Genomic DNA, 13,407 nt, shown 5'->3' with positions numbered 1-13,407 from the left:
CCTGTCTCTTATACACATCCCTACTGGGCTAAACTAGAAGGGTTACCCTCTTTAAAGATGGTTGAAATAAAAAATTAAAAAAATAAATACCCACTCTGACCCAAGACCCCTGTTACGCGCCTGGTGTTAGCGCCAATGTGTGCCCTTTTGCGGACAGGGGATGTGCCCCCCTCCCCTCTCTGAAGCTGGAAACCTTGTTTTTGCAAAATAAATTGATGCAATTTGCTATTATAGGCCTAATCAATAAATTCCTCATCAACCGATATAACCTTAAACATTCTTGGAATTGACATAACTTTACTGATGTCGTACACACCCTTCAGTGTGAAATGTGGCTCTCTTTGCAAGCATCTAACATCTAAGGAAAGAAGAGCTTTGACTGGTACCAGATAAAATAATTTTGTTATCAACATTAATACATTATGCTAATTTTCATCTTTGTAAGCGCATAAGACAGTGCAAATTATTTCTGTGACAGTCTTTTGAAGTGCTCCATTTTATCCCATACATAGTCAAAATATTGGGGGGGGGGGAGATGATACAATGGACCATCCCCCTTGTCAAATATTGGGGGGGATATATCCCCCATCCCCCGGGATCTACGCCTATGGTGGTCAATATTTAGTATGAATATATATACAATATTAATATTTAATTAAATATTAATATTTAATTAAAACTATACTATACTACAGCAATTGCTGACTTCGTGTTAGTCTATGCACTCATTTGTGAAGTACAGTACAATAACCCTAGGTGGTAGTGAGACACAACAATGCAACTGCAAATATATATTCTTGCTAGAACATGTTCTCTGCATGCGACCACATAATGGTCGTACGATGGACTTGCATCACTCCACTACAAGCGACTAAAAGAAAAGGTGGGTTAAAATTACATTAATTACCCAACCTTTCATTTAACGACAAAATGATTTACCATTATGACGACGACAAATGCTTGGGTTATAGCTTTACAAAAATTTATCATTAGTAGAGAAGAAATGTCACGAAAGAAGTGCCGGTAATGGGTGAACCATCAGATCATCTTTCAAAGTTGCAGAGTGACTGAGTACGTGTGAAAGTTTTGGAAGAAGGAAAAAGCTATGACACGTGTGGCTGAACCGTGTCCAGTTGAATCATGGTATAAAAAAACAATTAACAATATGTCGGCAGAAAAAACACAATTGTACTGTATTATTTCTTTAATAAAATACTATTTAATTTGAATACAATGCGATTTTGTCACTGAGAGAACAGATAATGATGTAAATCTATTGTATATACATGGAGGCTTTATGATCAAAAGTTCTTGCCAGGTTTTGGTATGTTGGCCCCTGGCACGGCTGGGCTGCTAGGCCGCAGATTGGTGCCTGGAATCGTAAATAGGTCGTGAAGCAAAAGTTTGCTCTAGACCATCAACTTCAACAACGATACATAAATCAGCCTTCACATCGTATGACAGAGTACAATCACATACCTAACAGGAAGGTAATTAATTTAGAAAAAGAACTATCTTTGCAGGAGCTAAACACAAAGAATCACTATGGTTAGGAGAGAAAGTGGACAAAATAAACAGGGATGAGGAAGCATATAAACTCAGTAATATCTATGAAGTTTTAAAGTAACAAACACAAAGGAGGCAGGGGATCCCAAGGTTCTGCCCATTAGAACAGGGAAGAAGACATGTCATTTAACTGATGAAGTTTGCCAAAGATAGACAAAACATCTTAAAATTAGTTAAACCAATTTAGTTAAACCAAAAATGAAACATGATTATTTGGAATACAATTCTGACGCTTTACTATACTGACCTAAATTTCCCGATTTGACAATACTGTAGTCTTTCCCAATGCAAATACTAAAAGGCCTCCGACAAGAACCACATCATACCTTAAATTGCAAAAGAATTTCATCTGCTATGAAATATCAGGGAATGTCAGAAACAGCCAAAAATCACTACTTGGTAACACAGCAGAAGCAAGTAAACCTATCACCAGTTACCATGCTTTAAATTGTACACTATGTTGCGACTCTGTTTTCAACCGATTCTACCACCACCACGTACAACCAAAAATATAAAACCATCAAGCATCTTGCCTAAAGATAACAACAGTGGATATAATCACAAGGCAAAGAAGTGTGGCAAAATTTAATGTTCATACACAGACTTGATAAGAAGGATTGTACACTATAATACGTTTTGTATGGAAGGATAAAAAAGCAAGAGGAAATACTCGCACACTCAATTATGCCACCGAAAATCAACAAAACTGATATTTATTCTTGTTTTGAAATGGTTCATCAATGTATGCTTAACCACACGACAGACCCTAAGTTTGCAGGCGAACTTAAATCTGATTTATCACACTTGGCACATCATTATGTTGCATCTTATCATCCATCCCCACAATGATTTGAAAAAACTGGGGATACTAAAATAACTGCGCAAGAACAGCTGTACAGTAATCAACAAACTGGATTTTAAGAAGAACAGAGTCTTTCTATTCATTGCACGAGTGCTCTTTTTTTTTTGCGTATGCGTTTTATAGAAGATTGTTTATTTGGTGAATAATGAGTGATACACTGCTTGCACTATGATATTAAACTTCCTGAAGGTATACACAACACAACAAAGAAGACTACAAAAAGGTCATTATGTATATATTTTACACAAATTTCAACAACTCAAAAATGATCCCACAATAACCAGAGACATTAATTTACCGGAAGGATGGACACACACACACACACACACGCTATTGCCCTACCCTCACCTCTCCTTCAGAGAGGAAGGGTAATAAAGTATTCATTTGCAAATAAGCTATGTTCTTCTTTTGTGAAACACCTTCATAACTACATATATTAATGCATTCAAGCACATAATTTACAAACATGACTTACATTTAATGCTTTCTTAGAACTGAAGGCTTTGCAATAATGCTGCGCAACTCGTTCTTTTCTGTAGATAAAAAAAATAAAAACATTAACAGACAGCAAATAGAAGCATTGTCAAGGCAGAGAAAAATATAATTTTAATGCAATAGAAATCTAAATATATTCAGCGGCAGATCAAGAGATGTACGGGGGGAGGGGGGACTTAGGCTCTCTATTTTTAACAAGTACCTTAGGGCTTTATGAGGGTTCAATTTTGTCTCGTTTCAATTTGTTTGTCTGTTAATTGTATGTATATGGATTTTGACAAATAAAGACTTTTGTATTTGTATTGAATTTGAAATAATTATTATCGCTAAGCAGCAGGTTCACAGAAAAAGGTATAAAATGTGCTGAAACACATATATTGTGCAGTACTAATAAAAAAATGTATATGAACCAAATAAGTATAAGGACAGTGATATACACAATACAAATATTTGAGTTACAGTATGCTACTCTTAATATACTGTAGTTAGTATACTTGGTATACATTACATACCGTTCCTCTTTAGTTAAATGACAAACTTCTCTAGCACGATCACCATTGATGAATCTGTAAAAAAAGCCAGAAATAAGACATGAATATGCTATTAACGCACTAAAGCTTAAGTTGACCAAACTATCAAATTTTCATTGAAAAAAAAAGTGTTGTATTCCCATATATAGTCATGATGTACCTATATATGGTCTATGGTAATGATGTGATGTCATTATGATCATATTTAGGCATGTCACCTGTTTCTTGTCAAATAAAATTGGAGACTAGACAGGGCTTAACTCCTTATTTCCATATATAATCATGTTGTGCCTATATATGATCATGATGTGATGTCATCACAACAATATTCAGGCAGTTTGCATGTTTAAGGTTACGTGCTTCAGTTAGGCAATACCAGAGCAATCTAAAAATACTTATTTAACGGTAAGTAGTTCCCAATCACCTTGTTTTAAAGCAATCACCTTTATTTGCTTAAATCCTATGAACATCACTCCAAACCATATGTCCAAATCAAAAATCTCCTGCAATTAGAAGTTTCTCCCCAATTCTAACCTCTAAGGTTTTAATGTAATGGGACCATTTTACAAGAGCCTTATGATTACAAAACTTTTAAAGCTGAAAATTAGCCAAAGGTGTTCAACTCAGGACCATGTAAAGAAATTGAAGAAAACGAGCACACTTTGTACAACAGACTCCAGGGTTTTATCACGGTCGTTGAAAGCTGGATTAACTTGTTATTAAAAGGTGTTTATTTATTCTTTGCAGATTTTATTCAAATATAATAGCAAAATAAATTACACATACACAGTGGAATGAGAGATGTGTCTATGGTGAGCAAACTGATCAAACTCTACTACCATTAACATACTTTCACAATTTAAGTTGTTTTTAGAATTTTTAAAAATTAAGTCATCAAAATTAAGACATTTTGATTACACCAAACATTTAATGTGTGTGTGTGGGTGTGTGTGTGTGAGCTGTCCACCAGTTGTATTTCTCAATGAAGAGAATGAAATTCTTTATAGTAGATTAACGTGATGACAGCCAGTGCCTAAAATATTGTTAAAGGTCGCAGAAATTAGCTAGTAATATAGTCAGCAATTAATACATCCAGATTGCAACTACATCTATGCTAATTAATACTCATGTGACATGATCTGTTGTTATGGCTGTTGAAAATAGAAATTAAATTATTGTGAAAAAGGATGAATATTCATCCATACTTCCCTGATTACCCTACAACTACACACAATAAACAGAAAGACATTACAGCAGTGATTTAATCATGCACATGGGAATTAAACACAATATTTTGCAAGCTTCCTTCCTAATTAAAAAAAACCAATCAGGTAATGTTTTGTTAAAAAAGTCTTCATTATTTCATTTAATGATACTGTACATATTTGATGTTTATTAATTCTTAGTTAAGTAAATGCAAGACATTAGAAACCTAGGCCAGCCTATAGAAATTGGCTATATCACTGAGGTGCACTGGCATGACTGATTATTTTTTACATATTGCTTGACTTTCCAGTCAGATTCAGATAGATTCAGATATATTTATTCAGATAACAATGAATGAATGAACTGAAATTGAATAAATTATAACTCTTTTCCCTGACAAATTCTGATAATTACAATAATGTCCACCAAACAGAATGAATAAATCTAATTAAAAATTTGGATAAGAAACAGTAAAACTGCTTTCACTTATAGTACTGTATATAGTCAATACTATTAAATCAAAATCTCCTAGGTATATCATAGAAAGTAACATCACCATATCTACTAAAAACTACTGTACATATAATATTTGTATTAGCTATATTTTACACACAAAAGTTCCAAAAAGCTAGATTTGCTTGTGCACATTCAGACTGGTCGAAGAGAGGTCTGTTGCTAATAGCAAAAGGCATCTAAAACCAAGTGTTATTTCAAAACGGTATTTCCATTTCTAAGGAAAAAAGTACTATCTACAAACTACTATTTTTTGGTATGTGCCATATTTCTGAAAAAGGAAACACTCTAAACCATATATTATTTATTATGATTAGTTGAAACAATTGAAAAAACAAAAAAAAAACAATATCACAGACTTACACAATGAAGTAGATTATGTTAGTTCGTGAATACAAAAAGGCATGTCAAAATATTCTTTACCACACAAAAATGCTGTAACAACAGCTGTGTGTATTTTAACATGTTTTATTGATATCACGAACTAACACATTCTACTCTCATTGTGTTAGTTTGTGATGTGTTTGACGAAATCTTGGGACACTTACCCTACCAATCCTGGGTATGAGCCATCTGGTTTGGTGTCATCTTGTGTACCGGAGATGATACCATCACCAAGAACAATTCCGCAGTAATCTAAAACAATAAATTGTATTTTATATCATGCTAAAATTTGCTGTAGTAGAGAGAGTGTATACGTCATTATTTAAACATTTACTTCAATTGTGTATCGGTTCTTGAACATCCTAAGAAGTGGGTCATGGCAAATTGCCAGGTTCTTCCATCTTTGTCTAACATCATCACTGCAGACCTTGCAGACCATCTCATTACAGATTACAAGTTGTGCATAATTTACAGTAGTAGTTTAGTAACTATGATATAGTATAATTTAATATTTAATGATTTAAATACAAGCGTGTGGGACTGAAAGAACATAACAACACAAAGCTACCTTTGCATTGTAAAGCCAGTACTCACTGTGCGCGACGGCGTTTCGATGGAGATGCGATGGCAACACGACGACGGACACATGCGACAGCGCGGAACCAATGGATCGCCTGTTTTATGAGGATCCGTTCAGACTGCCAATGACAATCAGCAGACAACATTACATTGTCTATTGCTCGCCGGAAGCAAAGGTAGATTCGCCGTGCGACGGTCGTAGGAAGCATTGAGTGACCGGCTTAATTCTAAACCTTACCAAGTTCCCTCCACCAAGCAGTGTCATAGTATGTTATTGTTTTGATGCATGAACCCATTGGTATTCTTTGAATTAACTGCAAGAAATAACAAATAAATCTATACTATATTGTTCCCTGTGCTTCCTCATTGTAAATTATTAAAAAATATGGGAGAAAAAGAAAATTATCATTAAGTGCTGTGTCACTGGAGGTTAGAATTCCAATGGAAAGGAGTGCAAAACCCCACTGAATGGAGCCAAAAAAAGTGAATTAACTGTCTCTAGAGTTCCACACAGGGATATCTGGCCTTGGAGACCCATTGTGGTATAAAGTTGGGAATTTGACGCATTCAAGCATGTGAGCTGTAGATTGCAAATTAAGCACACCTGTAATCACTTTAGCTAAGCAACGATGATTGGGCATGGTCCAAGTTTACAAAGTTGATATCATAGCCATGTATCCCTAATTTGGCTTCATATTACAGTAACTTATATTTTAGAAGCTAAATATGGGACAAACCATCCGGTATAAAAATTCAATCACACTTACCTGATTTCTAAGAGCTGGTAACGGTGGACTAAATGCTATCCTTCCGATTATTGCTTGAGGGACAGCACTGATTACGAAAGAGGCCTAGAAAAAAATAAAGGCAAACATAATTTTAGTTGATTTAGTTTGATTAGTGTATTTATTAAATGGCAAAAAAATACATATTCAAAGATTGCACACCTGATATACTTCTCCAGATACAACAGTTACCATGACAACATCACCTTTAGTTTGATCAATCTTGCTGACAGGATTAGACAAGAGCACACGTGCTGTAAGACACATTTAATCAGATGGTGACTGAAGATAATGCATGATATCGGTAATAACATGATGATGGTGAAGATGATGATGGACTTAATGAAGATGGTGATCAACAATTTGTCACCCTTTTCAAGAAGGAGACACAAACATCAATTTTGACCAAAAAAAACATTTTCAAAATAACATGCTTGAAGTGAACTAGTTCATAAAAGCGATTCCAAGCGAATTTAGTACTCACTGTGGAATTCTTATTTTCAATGTCCTCCTTTTGTCACTTGAAATCAGCAGAGTTAAATCAGTCCATGTGATCAGAGCTTTGATTCTAAGCTTAATGTGGACACTTAAAAACAGTAAACTCCTGCCCACCCCCCAGATTTTAACGTCAGCAATTCATAGACTTAAACAACTACTGTGAATAAATACATTTTGTTGATTAAACTTTATTTCTAAACTCAAAAAAGTGGAAGTAATGCGAACATGGACTTGTGGTTTCTGATTGCAATAGCAGCTACATATTGCCGAAGGAAAGTCAGAAAAATATTGGTCAATAAACTATAAAAAGTTATACTGAAATATTCTTATATTTGTGCATATACTAATAAAAATGTGAAAAATGTCTATTTTAAGGAGTAAGGTAAAGATAAAGGTAGTCCCATATTCATTACTCAGAACATAGGGAAATGAGCTGTGAGCCCATTGTACTAAGCCTTGGTATTGTGTGGTAGGGTGGCCAGTTCCTTTCCACACTGCCTTTTTTCCTCCCCAGTAGTAAACCACTCCTGGGTAGAGAGAGACAAACGTAGATAAAGTGCCTTGCCCAAGTACACAAGCGACTTGCACAGCGAGAGTTCCGAACCTCTGACCTCAAGGTTGGGAGTCCAAGCCACAACCTTGTCAAAAATGTTCATTTTAATGTCATTTTTTCTATAGTTTTGGTGACTCTCATAGTAACGCCATTGGCTATTAATAGAGCAGTGGATTATTATTAGAAGTTTTATGGTAATACAATACGATAATACTGCATACTATAACATTCAGGGGTTAGGAACATCATGCAAATATGGTAAAATGCAACACAATGATTCTTTCTGAAATAATTCAGAATCCAAATAAAGAGTACATAGTATCCCACAATTAACTGATTTGCGTAGGGATATATACAAGGATACACCAAAAAAAAAAGTAAGGTGGGTTAGGTGGTGGGGAAAATTTTTTATGAGGGGTCAAAGGTCATTGACCCCAATCTAAACTTCTAAAAACTGTATATGATTGATCTTGGTGTCAAAATGCACAGAAATATATAGCAAAACAGAAAATAATACTGAAAGCCCTCATAATCGATTCTTGACTTTGAAAATTTAGGTCAAATATCAAAATGTCAAAAATGGTAGTTTTAGTCACTATTAAAATTGGCATATATCATTTTAACATTACAGTGATTGTGATTTCAACTTATTTATAGAATACACCAAAACAAAGTTAGGGTGAGAGGAGATTGGGGAAATTTCTTTTTTGGGGTTAAAGGTCATTGACCCAACCTAAAACACTTTAAATATGTATCTTGAGAACACTATAATATATGGTTGATTTTGGTGTCAAAATGCACAGAATAATACAAACACCAAGAAAACAATATAAAAGGACTCTCATAACCAATTTATTACCTCAAAAAATGAGGTCAAATGTCAAAATGTTAAGAACTGTTATGGTAATCGATCTGGATCAATTTTGCAACTGGCTGCTTGCTTATGAAATTTCAGATAACAAGCAATTCCAATAGGATTATCCCCACACCTATATGTTATCTGCATTGTTATCCAGCGTTTCGGATTGTGGATTCAGTTGACTTAAAACTTGCAAATGCTGTTATATTTGGGTAAGATGCTCATTATTCAATAGTATATGACACCGTTTCCAGAATTTCTGGACATATCAAATGTGCTCTTTTTGGACTTATCAAACTTTGAGGAGTAGCTGCATTAAAAGTGGGATATCATGTGTTTCTGCTTGTAAGGTTTGCTATGGACATTGTTCAAATGGAGTGCTTGCAGACGAAGTTAGTGATGAAGAGGAATCAGAAGAGGAAGCCGACTAATTTAGATACATATTTGTTAAAGATGTACTGTCATCAGTCAAAAATACAGGAAAATACATACAAAATTTACATAAAATTATGAATAGTTTATTTAAAATGATCAAACAAAAATATTAGCTTCCAATGAAAAACGGATTGAAAAGAAGTAGTTTTACTGATTTACAGACATTTTTAAAAAATCGTTAAATTGATTACTAGCCAATTTAAGGATACTGTATATAGGCAAATGAATACAGGAACTGTCCAAAAATTGAGGGGAGTTTTATTTTTTCTCTATTCAAATTTTTAATTTGAAGTTAATAATTTACCTAAATATACAAATTCAAATGTGAAATTAGAATTTTCGTTTTCATGACTGATAGTAGGCCTACGGCAGCGTTCCGCAAACTGTTTACTTCACAAATTTTTACGACTCCAGGCACTAACCTGAGGCCCAGCAGCCCAGCCGCTCCAGGGACCAAAATACCAAAACCTTGCAAGAAGTTTTGATCATTAAGCCTCCATATATGTTCTCTCAGTGCCAAATTAAGTAGTATAATAGTAACAGTAAAGAAATAATACTGTACACTTTTGTTTTCCTCCGACAAATATTAACTGTTTTTTCTACTACGATTCAACAGAACACTGTTCAGCCACATGAAATACAGTAGCTTTCTCCTTCTTCCAAAAACTTTCACACACACTCAAGGGGCTGTCTCTTATACACATCTAGATGTGTATAAGAGACAGTTCTAGAGGCTTTGAAAAAACATGACATTTTCATATTTTTTATATTTTCAAAATTATGTAATTTCAAATTCCTATATATTTTTATACATCCACACAAGAAAAGTTACATCAATGAATCCTAAAAATTCATTTTTTAAGCTTTAGTTTGATATAAAACTTGTTTACATCCCTCAAAGTTGAAAATTTACTAAATCTGAAAAAAAGTCATGGAATTGCCCAAATACTGTTATATTAGGGTAAGATGCCCATTATTCAATAATATATGACACCGTTTCCAGAATTTCTGGACATAGCAAATGTGCTCTTTTTGGACATATCAAACTGTGAGGAGTAGGTGCATTAAAAGTGGGATATCATGTGTTTCTGCTTGTAAGGTTTGCTATGGACATTGTTCAAATGGAGTGCTTGCAGACGAAGTTAGTGATGAAGAGGAATCAGGAGAGGAAGCCGACTAATTTAGATACATATTTGTTAAAGATGTAGTGTCATCAGTCAAAAATGCAGGAAAATACCTCCAAAATTTACATAAAATTATGAATAGTTTATTTAAAATGATCAAACAAAAATATTAGCTTCCAATGAAAAACGGATTGAAAAGAAGTAGTTTTACTAATTTACAGACATTAAAAAAAAATCGTTAAATTGATTACTAGCCAATTTAAGGATACTGTATATAGGCAAATGAATACAGGAACTGTCCAAAAATTGAGGGGAGTTTTATTTTAAATTCTCTATTCAAATTTTTATTTTGAAATTTACCTAAATATACAAATTCAAATGTGAAATTAGAATTTTCGTTTTCATGACTGATAGTAGGCCTACAGCAGCGTTCCGCAAACTGTTTACTTCATAAATTTTTACGATTCCAGGCACTAACCTGAGGCCTAGCAGCCCAGCCGCTCCAGGGACCAAAATACCAAAACCTTGCAAGAAGTTTTGATCATTAAGCCTCCATATATGTTCTCTCAGTGCCAAATTAAGTAGTATAATAGTAATAGTAAAGAAATAATACTGTACACTTTTGTTTTCCTCCGACAAATATTAATTGTTTTTTCTACTATGATTCAACAGAACACCGTTCAGCCACATGAAATACAGTAGCTTTCTCCTTCTTCCAAAAACTTTCACACACACTCAAGGGGCGTCGGAAGCTATTTTTATTGGTCTGGCCAAATATACATAATCATCATTGCATTAACATGACTTCTTTTCATTAGTTTTGTCTGTGTCTATAGCTCAAAACACGCACTATTCTATTATATCAATCATTCATACTTGTACTAAATATATCATTTAACCATTCATGCGTTATCATTTATATTTGTCACCATGGGATTTCATAAATATTAATGTACGTACAAGTATAGTAGTTAAACATTGCTTTAACAGTAGAAATGATATATTTAAAAATGATGTTTTACACTAGCTGATGTATTACCATACGGCCTGCTAATATGTTGCAAAAAAAATACTCTAAAAGAATTTACACGTATTCGTCTCAAACCAGGGCCATAGCTTCAGCTACGGGTTGTATGCATGTATATTGGGCGGCCAGGGCCATGTCATAGTAATTTTTTTAATAAAAAAAGTGTAAATCGATCAGTAGGCCTATCTATCAGTTAATAAGTATCTAATCAAAATTGCTGATTTTCCCTGGCTTTTGTCCTACCACCCTGACCGAGACTGTTGTAGGGCCTGAGTAGAACCCCTGTAGAAATGTACAGTACCTTATTCTAATATTGACCCTCCACCCAAAGTTGATACACCCGATTCTTATTGCTCTATTGAGTACTTATCACCTGGTAGATCTGTACATATGATGGGAATACCTACATACATGGTTCTCCTGCCATTAATAAACCAAAACTTGACTAAATAATAATACTAAAAAATATACTAGCAGTCTGTTATTTGAAAATCTAACATATTCACCTAGCTTAATTCAAAAGACATTTAATAGGTTTACTAAATAATACATAGCATATTGTACCCTGTGTCCCTGTGTATTCATAACACATGTTAATTTATTTTAATAGGCTACATCTTTTTATAGGCTATGTATTTCACAATATCCGTCAACTCGTATACATATAATAGTTGCACATTCATTGTTATTCATATTGCATTATATACGGTAATTGGTGATCCGCTACACTAGCGGATCACCTATTGTTATTGTACGGAATAATCTTTTTTTTATTCTTCTTTCTTTCTCCCCTTTTCTGTTCGCACGATATCTCAAAAACTGCCACGAGTAACGAAAAATCGCTGTCAGCGAATATTTGGCTTGGTCTGGAATAGTCATGGTAAGCTTTTCAACGCGCTCAGTCATGCGTGACGTCATCTACGCGCAATTTTGCATTTTTACATTATCGATCATATCAGCCTAACCATTTGCCATTTCGAAATCGTATTAAGTGAGCATTAACTTCGGGTTAATGTTGAATGTACTGTTCCCTAATTTGACGTTTGCGCTTCACTACTCGCGCGTACGCGTGCGTCAAAATTTCAAAATGCTCAAAATCACTTTTTGACTAAATTAGAGCATGTTTTAGGCCATTTTGAGCATTTCAAATTTTTTTGAAATTTTCCACTACGAGCGCGCATTTTTACGTGCGCAGCACATACGAAAGCTAGAAATTACGTTATTTTACATCTTTTGGGTTCCTGACATTGTTTCCACAAATTTCCATTCTTTTCGGTCATCTTTTGGCCAATAGCAATACCGTACATGCGCATCAAACATAGGTATCTTTGCGCGTATTTGTGGCGATATACAGTGATACTATGCTAAAATCAGACCTATTTTTAATCAGTTATAGCTCCTTAGGTTGAAAGATGACCCCCAATTTTTATTACATATTCTGAAAGCACATAAGTTGCAAATATGATTTTGTAGATCATAATGGCTGATCGGACATTGTGACGTCATCATATTGGCATCTGAATTCAAAGAAAGTGAATTATAGCTATGACGTCATTTTTGAAAATACGCATTTGAGCGTATCTCGCGCTTATCCTTGGTCGATCGTCTTCCAACTTTGAGTATGTTATAGCTGAGACAGTTCTCTTTCATATATTTGACTTCTTTTTACATTTTAATGACGTCATCATGGTCAAAAAAATTGTTTTTTCTGACCCCCTCATTTCTCTTTCTTCAAAAGGTTGATGACCCCATATAATCTTAACCATTTGTCATTTCTAAATCATATTAGGTGAGCATAAGCTTCAGGTCAAGGTTGAATGTTATGTACCTTAATTTTCCGTTTGCATTTTTTAGCGTGCACGTACGCGTGCGTCAACATTTATATATGCATAAAACCATGAATATTTTTAATCAGTTATAGCTCCTTAGGATGAAAGGTGACCCCCAAATTTTATTACATATTCTGAAAGCACATAAGTTGTAAATATGAT

The 13,407-nt window shown here is 34.3% G+C and overlaps 1 protein-coding gene across 3 annotated transcripts in view; it reads right to left on the bottom strand.

Moving 5' to 3' along the window:
- LOC117100214 (amine oxidase [flavin-containing] B-like) overlaps positions 1–13,407 on the bottom strand; it is a 57,411-nt gene that overhangs the window by 23,683 nt on the left and 20,321 nt on the right. For all 3 annotated transcript variants that reach the window (XM_033239809.1, XM_033239808.1, XM_033239810.1), the window contains exons 8-13: positions 7,083–7,174; positions 6,903–6,986; positions 6,374–6,449; positions 5,721–5,808; positions 3,436–3,489; positions 2,904–2,961 (exon numbers count right to left, since the gene is read on the bottom strand). In XM_033239809.1, the coding sequence (XP_033095700.1) occupies positions 2,904–2,961; positions 3,436–3,489; positions 5,721–5,808; positions 6,374–6,449; positions 6,903–6,986; positions 7,083–7,174 (452 nt within the window). The remainder of the gene's footprint in view (positions 1–2,903; positions 2,962–3,435; positions 3,490–5,720; positions 5,809–6,373; positions 6,450–6,902; positions 6,987–7,082; positions 7,175–13,407) is intronic.

This window comes from Anneissia japonica, unplaced genomic scaffold (assembly GCF_011630105.1).
Source record: "Anneissia japonica isolate Jap-2015-1 unplaced genomic scaffold, ASM1163010v1 scaffold6788_len1366326_cov149, whole genome shotgun sequence".
Classification (NCBI taxonomy): domain Eukaryota; kingdom Metazoa; phylum Echinodermata; class Crinoidea; order Comatulida; family Comatulidae; genus Anneissia; species Anneissia japonica.
This window is presented reverse-complemented; position numbering and strand designations above follow the sequence as displayed.